Here is an 18,502-nt window from a genome sequence, read left to right as displayed (position 1 = left end):
CTGAAGAGTAATTGAGCTACTAATCCAAACATTTTATACCAGGAGAAATCAAAGAATAACTGCTTGAAAACAAAAATCTCCCACCCCCCACAAAACCCACCCCAGAAACCATCACCAAGTAACCCTAAAACAGCAATCCAAATAGAGCTGGAATATATTCTTTAGTCAGCTCCACTGTACTCTGCTGACAACTCCTATGCATAAACAAGCAAGCGTGACTCTTCTATAACCTGAAACCACAGAAGTACCTGCCACTCAAAGACTTTTTTCTACTGTAATTAAGAAAATGGAACATCAATAAAATTCATAGTAAAGCAGCTTCACAAGTGACAAGACAGCAGGAAAAATCTAAGAGATGTGCATTTTCTCTAGCCCACAGTCCATAACCCAGATGTCTGTAGAAGGAATGCTATAGAAAAAGCAAAGAATTCTAAAAGAGCGGTAACTGGCAGATTATTTTGTAAGAGAAGTCAGCTGATACAAACTGAATTTCTTTCTGAACTGACATCCACCCCCATTTTCTCTACTGTACTCAAATATATATATTTTACTTTTTTCTAGTTTTTTGAGTGGATGAGGAAAATTACTACAATGATTGTAGTAATTGGAAGAAATCATATTCCTAAAGAGCAGACAGAAAAGCAACTTAGAAACAAGTAGAAATAATGCAGATACACGTACTTTATGGCAGAGGACTAAACCAAAGCATCTATGAAATCAGAAATTCCTGTAACAAAATTGGAACTAGATGATCTTCAAGGTCCCCTCCAAGCCAAACTGTTCTATGATTCTATGATGTTCTGTACACCACACTGTCTACTGTTTTCTGACAGAAAGTATTTTAAATCAGAAACTCATTATGTGAATGTGTTATGCATTGTATGATGATTCCCTGAAGGGATGTGCATGCGTGTGTATATAGGGGGTGGGGTGCAGGAAATCAGCTAACAGAAGTGTTTCACTGATGCAAGCGGAGTACTGCAATAGCTCTGAAGTCAGACCTTTACCTTGTTCCTGTTTTTAGGTATAAAAATTGGCAGCAAGCTCAATTTTAGTAACTCAACATAAGTTTATTTCAGTCTACATTTCAAGAGATGTGAACTGACTTGCTAAATCATGTTTAAGAGAACAGGAAGCAAAACTGTGACTTTTGCATATTCACTCTAAACATAAATATCAGTATTAAAAACATAGTTAGGTTGTGACAATTATCAGAAGCAAACAGTTTTAGTTTAGTAACTCTTTACGTCACTAGTGCAGCTCTTACCCACATCAGTAAGATTTTCAGTATGCAGAAGACCATAATAAGAGCAAACTTACCTACAGTAGCTCTAATTAAGGGGGAGGAATCACCGATATTGTTCAGACATTCACTTTTAATGAAGTCAGTCACCTCACTGGGAAAGTTGTGAAAATGTGCTTTTACATTATTCTTCAATATGAGACCACTCAAGGAACGTGTTGGTTCATCTGCAACAGAAAATAATTACATTCAACTTTAAATCAGCTCACAGGAATCAGGCAGATTTCCAGAACAATGCAGCAGGAGAAGTGCTTATAGAGAGAGACACATTAATCTTCATTTCCTTACCTCTCCTTCCAACTACACCCATCAATTCATGTTACGAACCTTTTAAGGTTTAGAGTTCACTATTTCTATTTATTCAAAATTAGAATATCGGTATTACAAATTCTACATTTTAAGAGAAAGTTTTTTATAGAGACATAGGGAAGGAATAGATCTGAAGTCAGAGGATATAGGAGACTCATGAAAGAAACTGGTCAGCCAAAGACATTCAGACATTCTGATTATACTGACTGGCTTGCTGCAACACTGAAAGAAATTTATGACAAACCTGCTTTTGCCATAGTAAGACACAGAAATGATGTAGGGACTATGCAGTAAATCCTCCACCCCCTATTCCCACAACAACACATGTTCAATTTTTCTACAAAATAAGGTATTGTAATCCCTTCAGATACCAGCTGTTATATCGATATGTTAAATAATGAGAGGGAGAAGCAAAAAAAGTCTTTAAATAATGGTAACAGGTAGGTGTTACATAGTATGAACCATAAGAAAAAGTGACCAGAATTGACCTGAACTGAGTAAGAATTTAAGTTTAGGCATTGGTTTGAGTTCTCTTCACTGAGCTCCTTTTGCTTGCATATTTCTCTAAATGATTGGGACAAGGAGAGGAAACGAAAAAGAACCACCTAGATTTTTAATTTGTATTGGAGCAGACTCTTGTTTGGTTCTTCAACTAAGGGCATGAGTAACTTGGTATTACTTCTGAAATATGCTGAAAGTGACATCTGGATGCTCTACATAGAAAAGATTAGTTTACAGTGTACGAAAATTTAACTTTACAGTACTTCTAATCAGCATAGGTGATACCTGATACCGGCCTCAGAAGAGCATACAGCCTCCTCTAACTGCAGCAACATAGCTAAGGTTTGAAATACTTCACAAATAAAATAGTCTTAGACCTTGCTGCATGTGATTAGATAGAAGGGAGTCAGGAGACACTGTATCCTTGAATAGAATAAATCAGGGAGATGTTCTAGAATAAGCTGGTTTAGTATCAGTAAGAACTATGTAAGCAAGCTAAGAACAAACTGAGCATGCCCAGAGACTGAGTTCAACCAGCAGCCACAGTGACTATGGACAACCACCAGAGGACCCTGGAAGGCCACCAATGAACATGAACATGCATGCATTAAGTACATTTGCATATGTTAATGAATTCAATAATGGTATGCATATGATACTTTCATAGAAATTTAATGAAAATATATATTTTAATTGCATATAGCCCCTGTAGTGGAGCAACCTGGGACACACACCAGGTGGAGTGATCCCCTGTGCGCCTGGCACCACAATAAAGAATGCCTGCTTTCTAGAACTACAAACTGAGTTTGAGAGGGTTCTTGTATTTGCCAACTTATGGTATCACAGGAAGCTAATTTTAATTAGGATTTCAGCCACTTCTTTGAAGTTTTTTGTATGAAGCCCTGATGTGGGCAAGAAATAAGGATATTTAAAGTTCCTTTGCACCAATTAGTTTACATTTGGATCTATTGCAGGCCTTTAAAACTATTAACATCCTGACAGAAATAAGGATAAGCAAAATAAGAGATACAACTTTCAAATATAAAGTATTTTCAAAGAAAGTTGCTGCATCACAACATCAAGACTCTCAGCACACCCGTGATGTCTGAATGATGGACATTAAAGACACTTTCTATTGTGATCTGTAGTAGTTAGAATAGAAAACTTTTCAGAAGAGAGGTTTTGTTTGGCTGATCAGAAATTAAAATTAATTTCAGTCAACTGATCTCACTTGAGTTTCCAAACTAGATTGCCATCATATACTTTTATATATTGTTTTTATGTTCATATTTCAGTTCATTAAATAATCCCAAGTTACCCTGTATCAGCCAGCAGTTTCTTGTTGGGGTGAAAGAAGTCAGAGTACCAACCATGATTAGAGTACAGTATATTAGCCACTATTAGAATAGATTCTAGGATGAAAATATTAAACAGCACATTAAGGAAAAACATTAATCCTTTATAATGCCTGGATAAAACTACAAAAGGGACAAGGCAACAGCTTCAACTTAACCAAGCAGAGAAACAGATACTATTAAGTTCCTTCTGTTAGGAATAGGCAGATTAGCCAGCTGGTTTAGATAAAAATCAAGGTCATATTAAGGTGAAGCTTCAGCACCATTTTCTTCTTCATGAACTATCCTATCGTATGCAGTAGCATGAAACATCTTAAATCTATTTCTTTAGCCAAGATAACAGGAAGACTATTCTTCATAATAAGTATTTATCCTATAGAGAAGCAACAAGGATTCCAAGGGATTCTTAGTGCAAGTCAAATCTCTGACAAATGAAGAAGAATTCATGAGGAGAGAAAAAGAAGAAAGATTAGAAACAAAAAGCAAAACAAATTATCACCATACCAAAAGGTGACAAGCAGAAATCACAAAGATGGATTTTGTCCTAAACAAACACCAACCACTTGAGCTATAGAAGCAGCATAGAATCTCATATACAGGCATTTTAAAAAACCTGAACAACCAAACCACACCATAGTCAAGAATCTTAATTTGAGAAAAAATTTTCTAATATGGCGGCACAAGGATATTTATGGAATCCAGGGTGTTCAACAACTTAACAGCTACTCTGTCAGAAGACAGTAGTGTAGGTCTGGATGGAGCTTCTGCTGTAACACCAAGATTACAGGCAGATGGCCTAAGAGCTGAGTAAGACACTCTAGTCTTCATAGATTCTGTGATAAGTTCTGTCAGCCATATGCTTCAGCCATCAAAAAAGATCAGTCTTGTCTCCTATCTCAGTCAAGCTGGAAGTGTAGAGTTGAAAAGAACATATAGTACAAGAAAAAGAAGGAAACCGAAGCAGACGTCTGGCATTTGATATCACCCTTGGTGCCGAATCAGTTAATCAGTGGAAGATTCCCCTCTCCATTGCCTCACTTTATAATAAAACTATAACACATAATTTGGTTCTCAGTTTTTCAATTCTATTGCGAGACTGTAATACTAGCTCCAGATTTTAATGGTTTACAGACAGAGCAAATGGACACATACCCACATTACACAGATAATTATTTTAGGACTACTGCTGTGGCTTTAAGAACTATAGTGTGGCCTCAAAGAGCCATATTTCCTCTAATGAGGGTTTGTATGACATCAGGTCCATATGTGAAAGCAACGAGTTTTTTGTAGCTCACCTGCAAGTCCAGGTGAACATTTGTTTCACCATGCCCTTTCATGCTCTCTTCCTTAGAGCATAACTTCATAGACTGCCAAAAGAACTGAGCGACTGGGATAAGGGTAGCGTTTAGCCATTCACCGACTGTGATACAATGATTATGAGCATGGTTCTATTTTGCCCTATTACTCTTGCAACATCAGCAACTTTAAATGTTAGGGCGCGACTTTTTCTAAAGCAAAACTGCTCTATTGATTTCAGTCTCAAAGCTGTTAAGCCTTTTTCAGAAATAAGCTGTCATTCTGTGTGTTTTGACTAGTGACATGGATTTAATATGTAGGAATACAAAAATGTGATAAAAATCACTACTAGTGTCACACTTGCACATGAAGATTTCTGACCCATTAACAAGAGATTGGCTGTCTCTTAAAAGAGCTAAACCAAAACCAATAAGGATCCCCATGTCATATGAGAAGCAGAAGATGAATGATTTCTTCTGTGCTAATGTATATGAATACAGTACCAAGTACAGTACAGTTCATGACCTTCCTAGCAAAAAAAAATCCTTTTTTTTTTTGATGCTGTACTTAAGTAACCTTAAGTATAACATTTTTTTGGCTTAAACTGGTACGGTTTCCTATCATTTCAGAAGCAGGACTGAGAATGTTTCAAAGCATTCAGTATATCTGAATACGTAAGTGACCTTGAAGTATAATGGCTAGTCTCAAATTAATCAGTGCTCAACTGACTCATGTGAGTCTTGGAAAATAATTTGACAAACCTGCCTAAGTTTAGTAACATCTGTAAGACACTAAAACAAAGCTGGAATGTTCCATTGACACTGTGTGTTGCATAGTTGTTGAAAAATAAGTAGCAATAGCTATGCTTCTGAAGACAGTGTTTTAAGTAAAACTGAGCTGTGGACAACACAAGAAGGGTGTTGAACTGCTGACCAACAATTAGCTTGCTGGTTAGTTATGGAAGTTTCTGCATTCTAACTAATAACGTTCACAGGCGAATCAGAGTGCCAGAATTTGTACATCTCTACAGACTTGCAAAGACACAAAAAGTTTAAAGAACTAATACTCTGGTTTCACTCTGACTTTCAGCTTCTCTATCATATCCCCACAAACTGGTTGTCTTAGGACTTTTCCTCTCTAATGCCATTTAACGTATCACCTCCTGATCCCGCAGTTTAATCAGTGCTAAAATTCTATCAAGAGCAGAAGAATCCTTAAAAAGAAATGGGGATTCAGTGTGATGAAGTACAACTCACTACAAGATCCCAGACTATGTAACAAATGCAGGATATTGTTACAGTTTGAGAACATCTAAAAAGTAATGTCATCCCTCCTTGGTATTTATATGTCGAGGGAAGGGGTGGACAAGTACTTTAGCACTACGTCAAGTGTATAGGGAAAGAAAACGAGTTTCCCAATGGAAGTTCCTTAGAATTTGTCAACAAATGAATTAGGATTTAGAGTTGTTAATCTATGGGAAGAAATTACTTGGGTCAGATGAGCAGAAGTTTTGTCATTCTCTCAATATATCAAAGGTGAATGTTACGCATTAAAATATGACAATCTGTCATACGAAAAGCTGCTGGGACACAAGGATTAATTGGATGAGTAAAATGAGATTGTGCTGTCAAATTCAGTAATTCAAAATACTGTTCAAACTGCTAAGTGAGCACTGGGAAGCAAAAAATACCGGACACTTACAACACTGGTGTTGTATAGGTTGCTGGGCATTGGAAGTTTTGACTACTTCTTCTATCTGTATCCTATGAGCATAGCTTAACAGTAAGTTGTGTATAAGCTGTTAACACTAGATGGTTATAGCGTTAACAGCTACACTTTCCCCTTTTGTAGGGGACCACTGCACAGGGATGCTTGTTTGACATGAGAAACAACCAAACATCACTCAGTAGGAGAGCTTGACTTGGAAAAAAAAAAAACCAAAGAAATACTCCTTGCAGCAGACTCTATTTAGCATTTAAGACACATTAAGGAAAGGCTTCAAACAGCTGGCTAAAGACCTCCAACCTACCTCCAATTAGCCACATTTATTGTGAGGCCAAAACAGACCTTACCCAAGACTACCTGAACTTCAGAAAAAGCCTTCGCAAACAAAATGGAAAGTTTGCTAACATTAAGAATCAAGGAAAGCCTGAAAACTTCTGTCCTTTCTCTCCTCAAGCTACTTGAGAGATAGGTATATTCCATATTGTGCTGGTTTTGGCTGAGAAGGGGTTAATTCTCCTCACTGTGGGGGTCGGCTACCTTTCCAGCTTCCCAAGCTCTGCCCATGGCGGGGGGGCTGGGAGGGGCGGGGCCACGGCCGGGGCAGCTGACCCCAACTGGCCATTGGCATGTTCATTCTGTACCACGTGACACCATGACCAATATATTAAGGGGGGGACAGTTGTGGCTTGGGGAGGTGTGGTGTCGGGTGGCAAGCGGCTGTGCCGCGTGCAGTTTGTTTCAGAGGTTTGTCCCCCTCCACTCCGCCTTCCCCCTCCCCACCCCGGGGTTTAATTTTCATTATTAAACTGTTCTTATCCCAATGCACGAGCGTTACCCTTCTGATTCTCTCCCCCATCTACCAGTGGGGGAGTGATCGAGCGACTGTGTGGGGCTGAGCTGCCGGCTAAACCACAACAAATATTTTATATTCCAAGACTTGTCCCGAAAAGGATTACAGTGAACAGTACTTTTGAAGAACCTAAACCAATGCAATTAAGTACATGAAGGCACTAGGCTAGCCAACCGGCCAAAACACTCCAAAGCTGCCCAGGAATACTCCCATCAAGGTACAGAGAACAGACCTGTCTCCTACATACACAAGACTCCTCAGGTGGCTTGCTTGCACGTCCCTGGAAACAGGTTATCTCTAGCAGTGTGTTGTCTCCTCTGGAAATAGGTGAACTCCCAAGCAGCAGCCCCAGACTATTCCAAGATATCTGCTTGGAGAGCATCATGTATGTTGGGGGAAGGTCCATGTCCAATAAGTCCCCTGGAATTTTCCTAGGCATCTTCTGGAGTGTGTTAGCCTCCTCTGTGGATGGGTGAATTTCCACGTAGCAGCCCTAGACTCGCCCACGGTAGCTCCCTGATGAGTTTTGTCGATGTCAGAGGCAGTTCCATTCCTGCTAGCTCCCTGGAACCTCTTGCAGGTATCTCCAGGAGCATTCTTGATTCTTCTGGACACAAGTGAATTCCCAGGTAGCAGCCCATGACTCTTCTAAGGTAACTAGTCAAAGATCATTGTGTATGTTGGAGGAAGATACTTGCCTGGTAGCTCTTTGGGGATTTTCTCTATGATCAAGAAACTTGTTTTATTTGTTCTCTTTCAATGCTTTCCTTGTATGGGCTTCAGGGATAGGGAGAGAAATAATAATGGAGACTCCATACTCTGGATGCTCAAAATAAGGATCTCCAGGAAAGCATTCCTGAAGCATTGAATCACGTATCACAATCCACTGGATAACCTCAAAGTTTCTTTCAAGACTTTAAATAAAACCTATCACTTCTTACATGTGTTATGCATGCCATACAACTACTTAGGAGAAGCCTTTTCCTTAAATCTGTACTACAATATCCCTACAGAGGCATGGAAAGGAAGAATCAGCCAGCATATGGGGGAAAAAAAAAAACCCGGAATTTTTAATGATCTGCCAAAATTCATTATCTCATAACTTGGTTTCCCTTAAGATACTTATGCACCTCAATTACTTTTTGTATTGATTACTAAAACTCATTCAGGCTTATTTTCTTCTGTAATTCTTCATGTATCTGAACTTAAGAGAAAAAATATTTTGCTGCTGTTTAAGTAGGACACTGCATATGTTAAAGAAACATTTTAAACTGTAAGGGTACATTAATCTGACTTGCCTTCTGAATTGTAATGCAATCAGATTCCCTCCATGGCAGTTATTTTGGTGTATTTAATAATGACATCATGCAGGACAGTTGTATTGGGCCAGGGAGGGGGGAGTGGTAGGTGGGGCATTTGTTTTAATTAAACAGTTAAAGCTGCTGAACCATTTTTCTGGGTTAATCCTGCTCAAAGCTACCTTTCTGAAACTGGTAGCTGGTGAATTAACACCTGACCTCACACAATGGTCTTTTTCTTGCTCAGCTACAAAGATCTTTCACCATCAACATGCCAAGAAAGTTCATAATAGAATGGACTCATGAAAACTGGTATCCAAATCATGTTTAAATTCAAACACTCATCAGAAAATATTCCCATCAAATCCACAAGACCACTTTGGATCCCAGTAATAGTTTATAGCTGTGGAAGCAGAATTTTAAATGGCTTGTTATAAGGATTATTAGTATCATAGAATCATTAAGGGTGGATAACACTCCTAAGATCATCATGTCTAACCGTCAACCCAACACCACCATGCCTCCTAAACCATGTCTACATGTTTTTTGAACACCTCTAGGGACAGTGACTCCACCACCTCTCTGGGCAGCCTGTTCTAGTGCTTGATTGCCAGAAAATAAATTACCATCTGTACTAACTTATTTTGAAACAAAAATTAGGGGTGGGGACAGGACCTTCCTCCATAGTAATGTTTCATGTCAAAGTAATATACTGTGGATGACTAAGTCGTCACACGAACAAGGCCGAGGGTTACATAGACATTGCTCTATCCTCAACTGGTTTATGAAAATCCAGAGGATTTTGGAAGTAAAATTAAAAGACCATCCTTAAAGCCTATGACAAAGGCAGTACTAAGGCAGTGTTCTCAGTCCCAGCTCATTCACCTTCACATTAAAAGTTCATCTCAAGGATTCTGATCCTTGACTGCAATAACCTCACACCAGGCCACGACCAATCCACTGAAATAACGCTCTGTTGAGACCAAACACTAGACTTCCCACATTAGGATGGGGTGCAGAGTCAGTCACCAAAACACAATCCAAAGTCAGAATCACATAGGCTTTGTATAGCTGCAACAGGATAGATAACTACAGCTATGCTGGCCAGCAGAAGGCCAGTAGGACCATCATGCATTACTCTCAGTATTTTCTCATTAGCCTTGGTTCTGCCAAGAGCCCAGCAGGGAAGAGGGAGACAAAGTTTGTTTTTGGAGATTTTTTATATATATACATATATATATATATATTTTTTTTTTTTTTTTTTTTTTACAGAAACTGTGCACAAACTAACCACATGCTCCATCTTTTGTCTAAGAACGATAAAAGGTAGATCTGAGAAAAGACATCTCTGTTTTGGGAATAAGGAGAGACAGCCTGAGTCTTAACTAGACTAGATATCAATATTTCTGTTCTTTTTTTAACCACATAAAGAGGCATTAGGTATGTCAAATCTCACCTAAGAAGGTGTAAGCTTTGACACCACTTCTGTTATTGCAACTTTTTATATAAAACATCCACCAACAGGAAGGCCATATTGGGTCAAATAGAACGCCACATGAATTCTGACTGCATATGAAGACAGCTTCTGTGGGTTGTTTTTCCTCAGAGGTGTGAAGATCACACTCAAAGCATGGATACATGCAGAAACATAGTAGGAATAGTCTGCAGAGTCTACAGAATGTCAATGTAGTTTCTCCCTAGAGCTGAACTGCAAAGTGTTACCAGAAGGCAACACAGTAGTCTTTGCTGATGCAAGTAGGCCATGTCATCTCACAGTATGCTGATACAACCTTGCATCAACAAAACATTACGGCAGGATTATGACAGTCATCACACCCAACACTCCCTAACTGCCGAAGTGAATTTATGAAGATTAGAGAGTGTTGGTGAATGACAATGGATGTTTTATTTTCATAGCTTAGCGCAAGCCAGATCCACCTCTCATTCACAAAATTCGGGATGCTGGGTGAGATAAAGCATGGTGTAATTCCAGGTTAAAAATAATAAGAAAACACAGAAATGACAGAGTTGTACTACAAAAGGACAAGACAGATTAATCAAGGAGGATGCTACTTTTTTCAGCCTATTTTATATGGGGGGAAAAAGTGAATCTTATAAACATTCACTGACAGAACGTATAAACAAAGCATGGCTCTTACACAGAAAACCTTGGGAATTTCATCAGTATGGTCAACAAGGTACGAAACAAACTCAGAACTTCTGCTGACAGTATGAATTGTCCATATTATGATACCTAGAGGTCTTCCTCTGACCTGCCTCATGCTTCAAATGTCTTGAAAAACTGCCTCAATGAACCTTAACTAGAGGCTAGAACTGGCCTCAGCAAGACAGCAAGGAGGCTGAAATTAGGACAGCACTTTCTCCTATTCCTTCAAGGAAACAGACTGGGACTATGGAAGAAAACATGTGAACAAGGGAATGAGGGTTTAGATGCATGGCTTGGAATAAAGAAGGGAAGCTGCAGGTAAGCAAAGAAAGCAACAGAGGCAAAACTGATACTTTTTTGCAGCACTGGACCATTTCAGTGAACCACACATAAGATACAGCAAGTGACCTGAAAAGCAGCAGCAACATGACACACTCCAGAAAACAACTTGTTAACAGAATACAGAAGCCTATAGGATTCTGAACTCAGCTCAGAGGACACCATGAAAAAAACAAAACCCCCCAAAAAACCACAGCAAAACCACCACCAACAAAAAAAAAAACCAAACAACCAACCAAAAAACAACCCAACACTAAGGCAGGGCAATGCCACTACATTATCTGCCAGTTTTTATACGTGCCAAACCAAGAAGGAACAGCTATACTAGCAGAGCATCTGAGTAACATTTTCACTTACAGATAAATTAGTAAAACCAAGCTTCTGTCATTCAGATATTTTTCAGTTAGTCTGGACTCCATCTCACCCAACTAAGGAAGATCTGAGCATCATGCCTCCTGGGAATTACATTCTAGAGACCTACACCTCAACCTGTAATTGATGGAATAAAATACAATCCCAAACATCTTGCCTACTGTCTGACTTCCAGGACTTAATACTGTTTCCTTGACATTTTTTATATCTGTAACATTGGGGTTCATCCAGATTCACAGCTCTATCTTTAGAAATTCACACTAGTTAAAAGAAAAAAGATAGAGAAAGTTCTTAAAGCTAGGGCATGTACATACCATAGCTGCAAGCCAGGCCATGTACTTCCACAGACGAAATGGTAGCAGGGAACATTCAGGAGCTGTACCTGAAATGTATCCTTATGCACAGTTTTCTTAGCAGTGGTTTCAAAACTGCATCAAAGGTTACTCTCATCTGCTATTAAACCAAGCTCTTCTCCTAATACACTATCAAAACACCTGAATTTTTACTGAATGAGCTGTCAGTGACTTTGGAAGCTTACTTTCATGACTCCTTGCATGGCATCCCTTTGCTGGGATGGTATGGCTGTAACAGAAGCGTGAACTTCCAACGGTACTAACATCTATGTTTTGGTCTATGGTGTAAAGCACTAGCTCTTTCCACAGCCAACAATCCTGGCAAGGCTGCAGGACAGACCACCAACAGAGCCCTCTTCAGGAGTGGAAAGGAAAGAATACTTTCCCAGTTGTACTGAAGACAGTTACCTATCGGATGAGTCCATCATATTTTTGCCTACCTGTAAAAAGAGAGGATGCAAGAGTATTGTTGCTACTGATTAAGCTGTTCTAATGGTCTCTTTACCTTGCTTGAGCAGACTAACAAGAGACATGAGAGGGCTGTTGGTTGGATTCTAAGTGAATCCAGCCAAGAGTCTTCCCTTGTCCCTCATTAGTCCTACTCAAGCAGGGTAACAGGATATTTAGAAAGTGGCAAATCGTATGAAAAGCACCAACACCAGACGCAGTTACGGCACCTTCAACATTCTGCAAGTTTTCTGAACTAGAAATATGAAGTTAAAATAGTTGCTTTGGACAAAAGATTATGACTTTTAAAATGTCACTGATGCAGGACAAGAGAATCTCTGAAGCAACAGCTGCTTCTCTGCAGTCTCCCAGAAGACCTGACGTACCTGTAAGAGGTATCAGTGCAGACTGATCCCAAACACTTCTGAGAAGTTAACTTGCTGCTTCTCCCAACTTGCTTGTCTGCTCAACCCACCAGATTTTATTTTTTTCCCCTCAGATAAAAGCCACTTTGCAGTAGTTGGCTTCTCCCATTCTTCATTCAATTCCAAACAGATTGATGTGTGTAAACATTAAGAATAGTGGGTAAGAGACGACTACTGGATAATCTAAGAAGGTCTGTTAGGAAGACAGATTACAACACACTGCTAAACACACATTAGTATCCAGAGCGTCCAGCTCAAGTGGTGAACAGAATGAAGGGGAAATTAGCAGGTAAGGCAGCATTAGAACAAGTTTTTGGGGAGAAAATCATGGATCAACCTTCTCATTACTTCCTTTTTACAAATGCCACATCCCACTACTGGACTTTCTACTTTTTGTTTTTCTGTTAATGGTATAAAGTGCATGGTGTATCTACGCTGGTACCTCGCTCAAAAATTTAATATCCTGGCTGATTCAGGTTTTGAAAACTCTCTCCCTCAAACCTGAGGTATTCCCCCAAGGCATTACATATGATCAGGAGACTTCCTAACATAGAACATGCATAAACATTGGGATATACTACAGCCTTCAAATATGAAAATATACTTTCTTCCTCCTCTGTTTCCTTCCTCCTGAAATAGGCTGACAGCACAACCAAAACACTAGTTAAAACTTAAGATTCTTGCTCATTCTTTGAATGTTACAGGGCCACACATAAGTAAACTCTAGGTCAAAGTGAAAAGAATCAAGCATTCAAAAACCCAGAGGTGAAACACTAGAAGGTAGAAAAAGCACTGATATCAGAACACTAAGGAAAAAAAACCATGAAAACAACTCAACAACTGAGCACATTAATTACAAACAAACATAATGAAGCCAGATGTGCCAAAACAGATCTTGAAACAATTTCTTTCACTGCCAAAGACCTCACAAATCAGTAGCAGTAGTAGACTGGAAAGACAATCTTTCACACACCCTGATTGTTACTAAAGAATTGTCTGAATTTGCCATATGCAGTGTGTACTAACGTCCATAAGGATAAGACAACAGTGAGCAGCCAGTTGATTTCTAACTGCATTTTACTAGAATTAAGATTTCAGAATGAAGATTCTGACAGATGTAATATTTGGACAACTCTAGTATGTGATCTTCAAAATATGTAACAGTCCCATTACTACAGAGATCATTATCATAACTGAATTTAGCAGCATGTTTTATAACATGTATAGTCATGATTCATCAAAGTTATTCCACAATTTCAGTGCAGTCTGATAGACATACGATGCTCCAACATTTCTGGGAAGATTTCATAGCACATTTAGACCAGAATCTATTCCAAGGTAGAGGCTACATGCACCAATAAGTTATCAGATTACTTTTCTGCAAAGACTCCTGAGAGGATGAGTTCTACATAACTATGGAGCATAACCAACCAGCAAACTGGTTGCATCAGCTTCCTATTTCTTTCCAGATAAATAAAATAACTTTAAAAAGTCCAAAAAACCCCAGTAGAAGTCAGTATCTCAAGAACTTACCTTCAGATTTTAACTTCGTAAGAACAAAAATCAGGTAGCTGTTGAAGTCTGGATACTGATTAAGTTGCTCTAGTTTCTGAAGAAACTGTTAAGGAAAGTTAAATCTTCACACACAGCATTTGTAGCTTTCTGGATACAAAGATTATTAAATGAGTTATATACTACTGCATCACTTCAACCAGCTGTGACTATAAGCTCATAGTATACAGAGTATGACCAATCTAAAAATAAGTTCTGTACTTTTCTTACTGAAGCAATACCTTTTAGTTATTGTATCCTTAGAAATATTTGCAAATGCACTAAAAAAGCTTCCTCTGTACAGTTCTGGATTTCAACATTTATACTTAGAAGCCTGCCAACCCTAAGGAATCCACTGAGACACAATCCCATAATACATATTTTTTTTTCCCCTCCTCAATAAATAAAAGCATTTCAGCACTAAAATGCAAAATCTATGATTTTGATAAGCTACTCATTTTAATATTAGGCATATACTTCTTTATGATGCTAACTAGACACAGCCTGAGCAATGAGGATGCATTTAATTGTAAATGCAGAAGTAGTTGTATCAAGAACTCATCCATGGTCTCAAAAAAACCAAACCCCAAACAAAAAAAAAGTCAAAAAACCAACCAAACAAAAAAAAACCCAAAACAACAAAATGATCCTTCACAGCAGGAGGAATGATTATGTTTCTGAACAGCTGTGAAAGTAGGTAGTAGCTTTCCTAAAATTTGTCATTACTTCTGCTTCAATTTTCCCAGTGTTCTGCTGCTGCTTGGCTAGAGCACTGATCTGCCATTCTCCTTGTATCCTGTTCTCACACCCTGGTACTAACGTGTATGCTGCTCAACAATAATATTTTAAGTCAGTGCAGGGTCACCTCTAAGTTACTAAACCTCCTAGATATCATCAGTATGGCAAACAATCAAGGCGTTTTACAAAAAAAAAAAAAGGGGGCTTTGGAAGAAATAATCGTATTTGCTCCACAGGCATTTACTTTACTTGCAATTTAGCTAAATATCTAAAAATTCAAAGTAACTAATCCTTAGCCAAATACACATGGAAAGACTTGATGGCCCAATAAATCCCTTCCAGTTCTAAAGGTTTTATTTCCTTCCAGTGACCAACAGCCAGTGTCTAAATCACAAACTTAAAACTTCATTTTTAGATATTTGGCCTGTTTGCACCCAGTCTTAACTTTGCTAGAGAAGCCTGCTCTCTTTCCCCTTAAGACAGTAAAGCATACTTAGCACAGCTGCAAGCTTCTTCGCTGTAAACACAAAGGAGATGAAATGTAAACAGGAGGATAATCAGAACAAGTGACAATAATACATAACACTATCTACATGGCCCCTAGAAATGAAAAATCACACATCCAAAAGATTATTGTCAAAGGTGCCAAGACAAAGAGCTCTTTCAGGAATAAGGAGTAGCATGTTTTGAAATCTTTTTCTTCTCCAACCTTCAGAAACAAAACAGTCAGTTGAACATTACCAACAACTGTGAATTCCAATAGATAAGTAGGAAGCAGCAGCACAAGTGAGCTGAAGGAACTGAAAGAGCAGTATTTAACAGAAACTTAAGGAGGAAACACTTATTTGGTCTAGGAATCAAATAAAAGCTTATAGGCCACATTTTCTTAACTTCTTCACCCACTTTAACTTTTCCTTTTTTACTTCAAGAAACATCTAAAATCTTCATCTGAAAGATATCTGAAGCCTTACCAATTTGTAACTTCGTTAACAAAGGGTTTTGGCTAACCTATACTCTCTGCTTTGTTACACTTGCGTTCTAAGCACCCAAATGTACCTAAACAGTGTCACAGAGCATGACAGAACCCTACAAAAAAATTACAGAGTACTTCAAATTTTAAACCATTAAGCACAACACTGCTTGGACATGCTACTAAGTAGCATTCTACAATAAAACATTGGAAAGAGTTTCAAAGGATATATATATTTAATTTTTTCAATTATAGGACGTGGCTGTCAAGTTGTATTAGAACATTTTCCCAAATCAATGTATATACAATGGCAAAACTGCGTCCCTTCTCTAACCTTTACAGGCCAACATATGAGGACCTCCTTGAAAGCACAGGTACCTCAGCACAGCAGGAGTTACTGCTACCATTTAAAAAGTATTTCAAACATCAGTTCACAGAACTTTTGTTCAGTCAATCTCTACTCATCTTCAAGACAGACAGCATCACCTGCACTGCCCATCCCGCACATACGTGGCTATTTTTCACTAAACAAACCAGATGCTATTAACTTATTTGAGGTAGAGCTTTAAAATGTAATTTTACATTAAAGCTACACTATAAACACTGCTGCTACAAACAATACCGTATTTTAAACACCAAAGAGCACCAGCTCAAGTCTGGCGCATTATCAGGACACTTTACTTTGACACTTCTGTTAAGGATTTTTCAAAGGAAGCAGACGATCAAGATGAAAACTACCTTCACCTTTCAGATAAGAGCCAAAGCCTTCCTAAGTTTGACCACATCTGTTATGAAAGTCTCAGAGTGGCACAAATTTGGCTTCAGGCTAAACTCTTAAATAATGTAAATATATCTATACACACACACATTCTACACACATATGTTCTTAGCTCCTTAAATAAATTCTTTTGCTTTCTGTGAAGACCTCCAAGCAAACACATTAAATAAAAAGGGATCAAGACAATAAACATATCTTTCACAGAATTTCAAGCCTTCTAGACATTTTAAAGCACTTATAAGGCTAGCTTAAGGAACAGGAGCCAGCAGATGACAGCTTTATTTTTTGAGACCTATGCTTCTAGGAGTCTTAATTTAAAATCTTACTCTCTCAGTCTTTGTCCCTTAAGATCTTGCGATTTCATCACTTCTACAATCAAGAGAGACTTGGGGGGGGGGGGGGGCGGGGTGTAAAACACCCCAACAATCCACAACACTGACACCAAACGCACTGCAAAGTCACACAAGAAACAGCACACAGCAGACTTTTCCCCACCCTTCCAGGGGATTTTAAGGGGTGTAACGAGCGGTATTTCAGGCTCAGGCTTCTAGGCAGGCAGGAACAGCCTCACCCGGCAGCAAAACGCGCAAAAGGCGGGCGCGCAGGCAGCGGCCGGACCCGGGGCACTCCCCCATCGGCGACGGCTTTCGCCTCGAATCCCAGCGTCGGATCCGCCTCAGGAGGCCCCACTCGGCCCCGCTCTGCCGCAGGGGCGACGGGCGGCCGCCGCCGCGCCGCCTGCTCAGCCCGGCGGGCCGCGGGGCGCCCCGGCCCCCCCGGCAGGATCCGCGGTCCAGGCCCGCCACGGAGGGGAAGGCCTGGACGCTGGCGGCGGCCCAGCGTGGGGGAGCCCGGGGAAGATACCGGCGGGCCCGCGCCGGAGCCTGGGCTTTGAAAAGAAAACAAAAAGCTCTCCCAAAACCCCAAAGCAACCCGGCCCTTAGCTCTGGGCCGGCAGCAGGTGCCCGGCCCCTCGCCGGGGGAAGGCGCCCCGCGGCCCCCGGCCACCTCGGCGGTTCAAACGCCGCGCCACGGCCGCCCGCTCCGGCGAAGGCTCGGCCCACCGTGCCGTGGCAGCTCCCGGGCAGGCCCTGCCGCAGCGCGCCGGCCCCGCTGCCGCGCAGGCCGCGCCGCGCCGCCCCCGCCCGGCCTCCCCGCCGCCCGCCCGGGCCGCTGCGGCCCCGGCCCCGCAGCACCCCGCCCGGCGCGGCGCAGGCCTCGGCCAAGGATACTTGTTGCACGGCCCTCTGCGTAGTGGTGTCCGGGGACTGGGACTCCTTCAGCAGCTGCAGGATTTGCTGGAGCCCCTGCTCGTCGGGCTTCCACTCGTACTCCATCTTGGCTTTCTGGCTGGAAAACAACCAGACAAGAGGCGGCCGCGGTTAGCGGCGCGGCAGGGCGCAGGCCGGGGAAGGCGGGAGAGGGGAACGGAAGGAAGGAAGGCCGGAGGGAGAGAGGTTGCGAGGGGTACGGCGGCACCCGGCCCGGCCAGGCTCTCGCTCTCGCAGCGACCACCTCGCCGGCGGGTGAGGGAACGGCCGGAGGGACAGAGGGAGAGACGCCACTAACCTGGTTCCCGCTGCGTTCCCTGCCGAGCGGACTGAGTCACGGCGAATTTATAGCCTGGTCCGAGGAGCCGCCTCGCGTCCCACTAGGTCCTAGCGCCCGGGCACGCCTCCGCCCGGCCGGCCCGCCTCCGTCCCGCCGGCGCCGCCGTCAGCCTTG

The 18,502-nt window shown here is 40.9% G+C and overlaps 1 protein-coding gene across 1 annotated transcript in view; it reads right to left on the bottom strand.

Moving 5' to 3' along the window:
* Positions 1–18,495, bottom strand: part of TNPO1 (transportin 1) — a 55,613-nt gene extending 37,118 nt beyond the window's left edge. Inside the window, exons 1-4 of the mRNA XM_075078500.1 lie at positions 18,347–18,495; positions 18,010–18,127; positions 14,274–14,349; positions 1,321–1,470 (exon numbers count right to left, since the gene is read on the bottom strand). Of these exons, the coding sequence (XP_074934601.1) occupies positions 1,321–1,470; positions 14,274–14,349; positions 18,010–18,114 (331 nt within the window). The 5' untranslated portion in view covers positions 18,115–18,127; positions 18,347–18,495. The remainder of the gene's footprint in view (positions 1–1,320; positions 1,471–14,273; positions 14,350–18,009; positions 18,128–18,346) is intronic.
* Between the last annotated feature and the right edge of the window lie 7 nt (positions 18,496–18,502).

Source organism: Phalacrocorax aristotelis, chromosome Z (assembly GCF_949628215.1).
Source record: "Phalacrocorax aristotelis chromosome Z, bGulAri2.1, whole genome shotgun sequence".
NCBI classification, from domain to species: domain Eukaryota; kingdom Metazoa; phylum Chordata; class Aves; order Suliformes; family Phalacrocoracidae; genus Phalacrocorax; species Phalacrocorax aristotelis.
The sequence above is the reverse complement of the archived record's forward strand: the minus strand, read 5'-3'. Positions and strand labels throughout refer to the sequence as shown.